Genomic DNA, 3790 nt, shown 5'->3' with positions numbered 1-3790 from the left:
GTTTAGATGATGATGAGGATGCTAACTCGTCAAATGCCTTTGTTAGTCCAAATTCTTGTAATGGTGGGCCCAATGACTTGTATCATAGTGTTGAGATAAACGGTGGCTGTGGAGACAAAATTGGGGGAAATACAGATAAAAAGGAGGAGGTGAAATTGGATGAAAATTCTAGGCGTAAACCAAAAATCGGTGTTCATAGCAGGAAATTGAAGGATGGCGATATGAAAAAAAGCAATGCTGCTGGTCGAACATTCGCAGGTGGAAGTCGTCCTCAAGAATGTTGAATATTAAGAACACTGCTTGTAGGATCAAATCGGATGAACAACCGTTGCGATCCAAATGCTCTTCTTGCGCAGAAAAGTGTAAGGTTCCTTATTCAAGCACTTCTGGTAACAGCTCCTCGTTCCAGTCTGAAGAAATTCGTAGCTATGGGACGAAAATTGGTCTTAAGTGGAAGGAGAAACAACCTTCCAAACAGTAATCCTTTTTTCCTTTTTCTCATATTCGTCTGTCAATATTTTTTAATGAAGGTTATTTCCCTTAATATTAGAGGGTTTCGGCTTGCGAATGGGAAGAGTAAATTTGGTTGGGTTCGGGGTATTCTGAAGAAAGAATTGCCATGGTTCATGGGACTTCAAGAAACAAAATTAAACACAGTAAATGCTAGATGGATATGCTCACTTTGGGGTAATCCGGATTGTGATTTCTTACAAAAAGAAAAGGTTGGTCAATCGGGGGGACAAATCCTAATCTGGGACACCAATAAATTCGTGGCAAGTGATGTATATTGTTTTGATTCTGTCATTAGAGTTCAAGGTAAATTACTTGATTCGGGGCTCTTTGTAAATGTTATTAATATTTACGGTCCACACGATGATGCCAAAAAGCAAACACTATGGGATTCACGGTCGAATCTCCTACGGGGTAAATGTGATGAATCTTGGTTGTTATGCGGGGATTGCAATGAGGTAAGGGAAAAGGGAGATAGACTCAACTGTGAATTCATCGAGGCCAGAGCTAAAAGATTCAATAATTTTATAGTAAATAACAACCTGATGGAAATCCCATTAGGTGGTAGATTGTTCACTCATGTTAGCGACGACATGCTTAAGTTTAGTAAATTGGACATGTTTTTGGTCTCGGAAAGCTTTTATGCAGAGTGGAAAAGCCTATCGGCTATTGCAATGGATTGGAAACACTCCGACCATTGTCCAATTATGTTGTCTGATATGGAAAAGAATTTCGGCCCAAAACCTTTTAAGATCTTCGATGCTTGGTTTGATGAAGACGATTTCGAACAAATTATTGTTGAATCATGGAAAGACCCTGTTTTGGTTAATATGTGTAAAGATTGTCTTTTCAGGAACAAGCTCAAAAAGGTTAAAGAGGCACTGAAAGTTTGGAGTCACAACAAATTTGGGCATATTGATGGGGAGATAGAAGTGTTGAAGTGCACCGCAAACAACCTTGAACTAAAAGCAGAAGGGGGGCTGCTGGACAAAAATGAGAAAAAACTATGGTTTGAAACTCGAAAGATGTGGCTGGAAAAGGATGCAATTAAAACGAAAATGTTGAAGCAGAAAGCTCGGGTGCGATGGATACTTGATGGTGATGAAAATACTAAGTATTTCCATTCTTTAATTAGGTGAAAGAATAATAAAAGCAATATAAGAGGCTTAAACATTGGTGGAATTTGGAATGATAATCCGAATGACATTAAAAATGAGATTTTCGAGCACTTCAAACATATATTTGAAGAACCTGACATGGACAGACCAAGCCTCGAAGAGCTAAATTATCCCACTCTTTCGGCCGATGATGCAGAGAAACTCGAGTTACCATTTAATGAGAAAGAAATTCATGATGCGATTCTAGAGTGTGGTAGTACTAAGGCTCCTGATCCAGACGGGTTCAACATGCGTTTCTTCAAAAAATATTGGAATATCATCAAAGTGGAACTTATTGAAGCCATTGTGTGGTTCTGGGAAAAAGCTGAGTTTTCGAAGGGTTGTAACGCTTCTTTCGTCACTTTAATACCTAAAAAGAAAACCCCATCGAACCTTGGAGATTTCCGACCGATTAGCCTTATTGGTAGCTATTACAAGATCATCGCGAAAATACTTTCAAATAGGCTGAAAAAGGTTGTTCCTTATCTTGTGGGACCTGAGCAAAGTGCTTTTCTAAAAGGCAGGTTCATTCTGGACGGCGCGTTAATCGTAAACGAATCCATCGATTATTTGAAGGTAAGGAAACAAAAAGGCGTTATTTTTAAAGTCGACTTCGAGAAAGCGTTTGATTGTATTAACTGGGAGTTTCTTATGGAGGTTATGAAATGTATGGGTTTCCGGAACAAATGAAGGGATTGGATTTTAGCTTGTATCAAATCAGCAACTATCTCCGTTTTAGTTAACGGTTCACCTACAAAAGAGTTCACATTAGGAAGGGGTATACGGCAAGGCGACCCATTGTCCCCTTTCCTATTCATACTTGTGTCCGAGGGGTTGAATATCATGTCAAAGGCTGCAACAGAAAGAGGATGCTTCAACGGTGATGAGATTGGCAATGATAAAGTGGTTGTCTCGCATCTACAATACGCGGACGACACAATCTTTAACGGGAAGTGGAGTAGGCATAACGTGTATAATTTGCAAAAGCTTCTTAAATGCTTCGAATTAGCCTCCAGATTAAAAGTCAACTTTCAAAAGAGCTGTCTGTATTGTATCGGGGTAGGTATTGAAGAGATAAATTATATTGCTAATCGTATCGGTTGTCAAGTCGGGAAATTTCCGTTTACCTATCTCGGAATACCTATCGGCACAAAGATGAATAAATTAAAAGAGTGGGAGGTTGTGGTTGATAAAATTAAATAGAGATTATCGGATTGGAAAATGAGAACGTTTTCATTTGGAGGAAGAGTAACTCTTATTAAATCGGTTCTAAATAGTCTCCCATTGTATTTGTTCTCGCTTTTTCGTGCGCCCCAATCTGTGTTATAATTACTTGAGAGTGTGAGACGTGGGTTCTTTTGGGGCGGGTCCGATTCGGGTTCTAAATTGGCCTGGGTCAAATGGGATTGTGTCATTTCACCTTTTGGGAATGGGGGATTAAACTTGGGGTCATTAAAAAGTAAAAATTTAGCGTTATTGTGTAAATGGTGGTGGAGGTTCAAAACCGAAACCAACTCACTTTGGGTCAAAAGTATCCGTAGTATCTATGGTTCGGATGAGGGTTTGGGATTTGAGGGGGAACCCCCTCGATCTCAAACTTTCGGTATTTGGCGTAATATAGTTTTGGTAGGAAAATATTTGGAGTCTTTGGGCATTCCATTTCGAGCTTCTTTCAGCAAGTCAGTACATGATGGGTCGATAACAGCTTTTTGGGATGACATTTGGATTGATGGGGTCAAGCTAAGTCAAAGATTTCGTAGACTCTACAAATTAGAAAAATTCAAAGATGTTCGTGTCAAGGATCGAGTGAAAGTGGTAAATGAAACTGCTTCAGCAAATTTTGAATGGTTGAGGGAACCTTCTGGGCGCACAAAGACAGAATTGGAAGCACTCGTGCAGTTAATTTCAGACTACAAGTTCGAAGATGGCATGGAAGATAAATAGAAATGGTCGCTTTCCTCTAATGGTCAGTTTACAGTCAAACAACTATCCTATATCATTGATGAACATGTATTGCCAAGTAATGTCACTGTACAGGAGACTATGAGGAACAATTTAGTGTCTAAGAAACTAGGAATATTCGTATGGCGGGTTGGTAAAAAAAGAATACCGGTTAGGATCGA

At 39.3% G+C, this 3790-nt stretch overlaps 1 protein-coding gene across 1 annotated transcript; it reads left to right on the top strand.

Moving 5' to 3' along the window:
* Positions 1-428: 428 nt before the first annotated feature.
* LOC139899670 (uncharacterized) lies at positions 429-1649 on the top strand. The gene has a single exon (XM_071882518.1). It carries the CDS (start codon positions 429-431, stop codon positions 1647-1649), a length of 1221 nt encoding a protein of 406 aa, XP_071738619.1.
* Positions 1650-3790: the final 2141 nt, after the last annotated feature.

The sequence above is a fragment of the Rutidosis leptorrhynchoides genome, chromosome 3 (assembly GCF_046630445.1).
Source record: "Rutidosis leptorrhynchoides isolate AG116_Rl617_1_P2 chromosome 3, CSIRO_AGI_Rlap_v1, whole genome shotgun sequence".
In the NCBI taxonomy this organism is placed as follows: domain Eukaryota; kingdom Viridiplantae; phylum Streptophyta; class Magnoliopsida; order Asterales; family Asteraceae; genus Rutidosis; species Rutidosis leptorrhynchoides.
Note: the sequence above shows the minus strand (reverse complement) of the source record. Positions and strands in the feature narration are given on the sequence as shown.

What these genes read in the sequence shown, in the direction of transcription:
- LOC139899670 (XM_071882518.1), top strand. Translation starts at nt 429, where the DNA reads ATGGGACGAAAATTGGTCTTAAGTGGAAGGAGAAACAACCTTCCAAAC.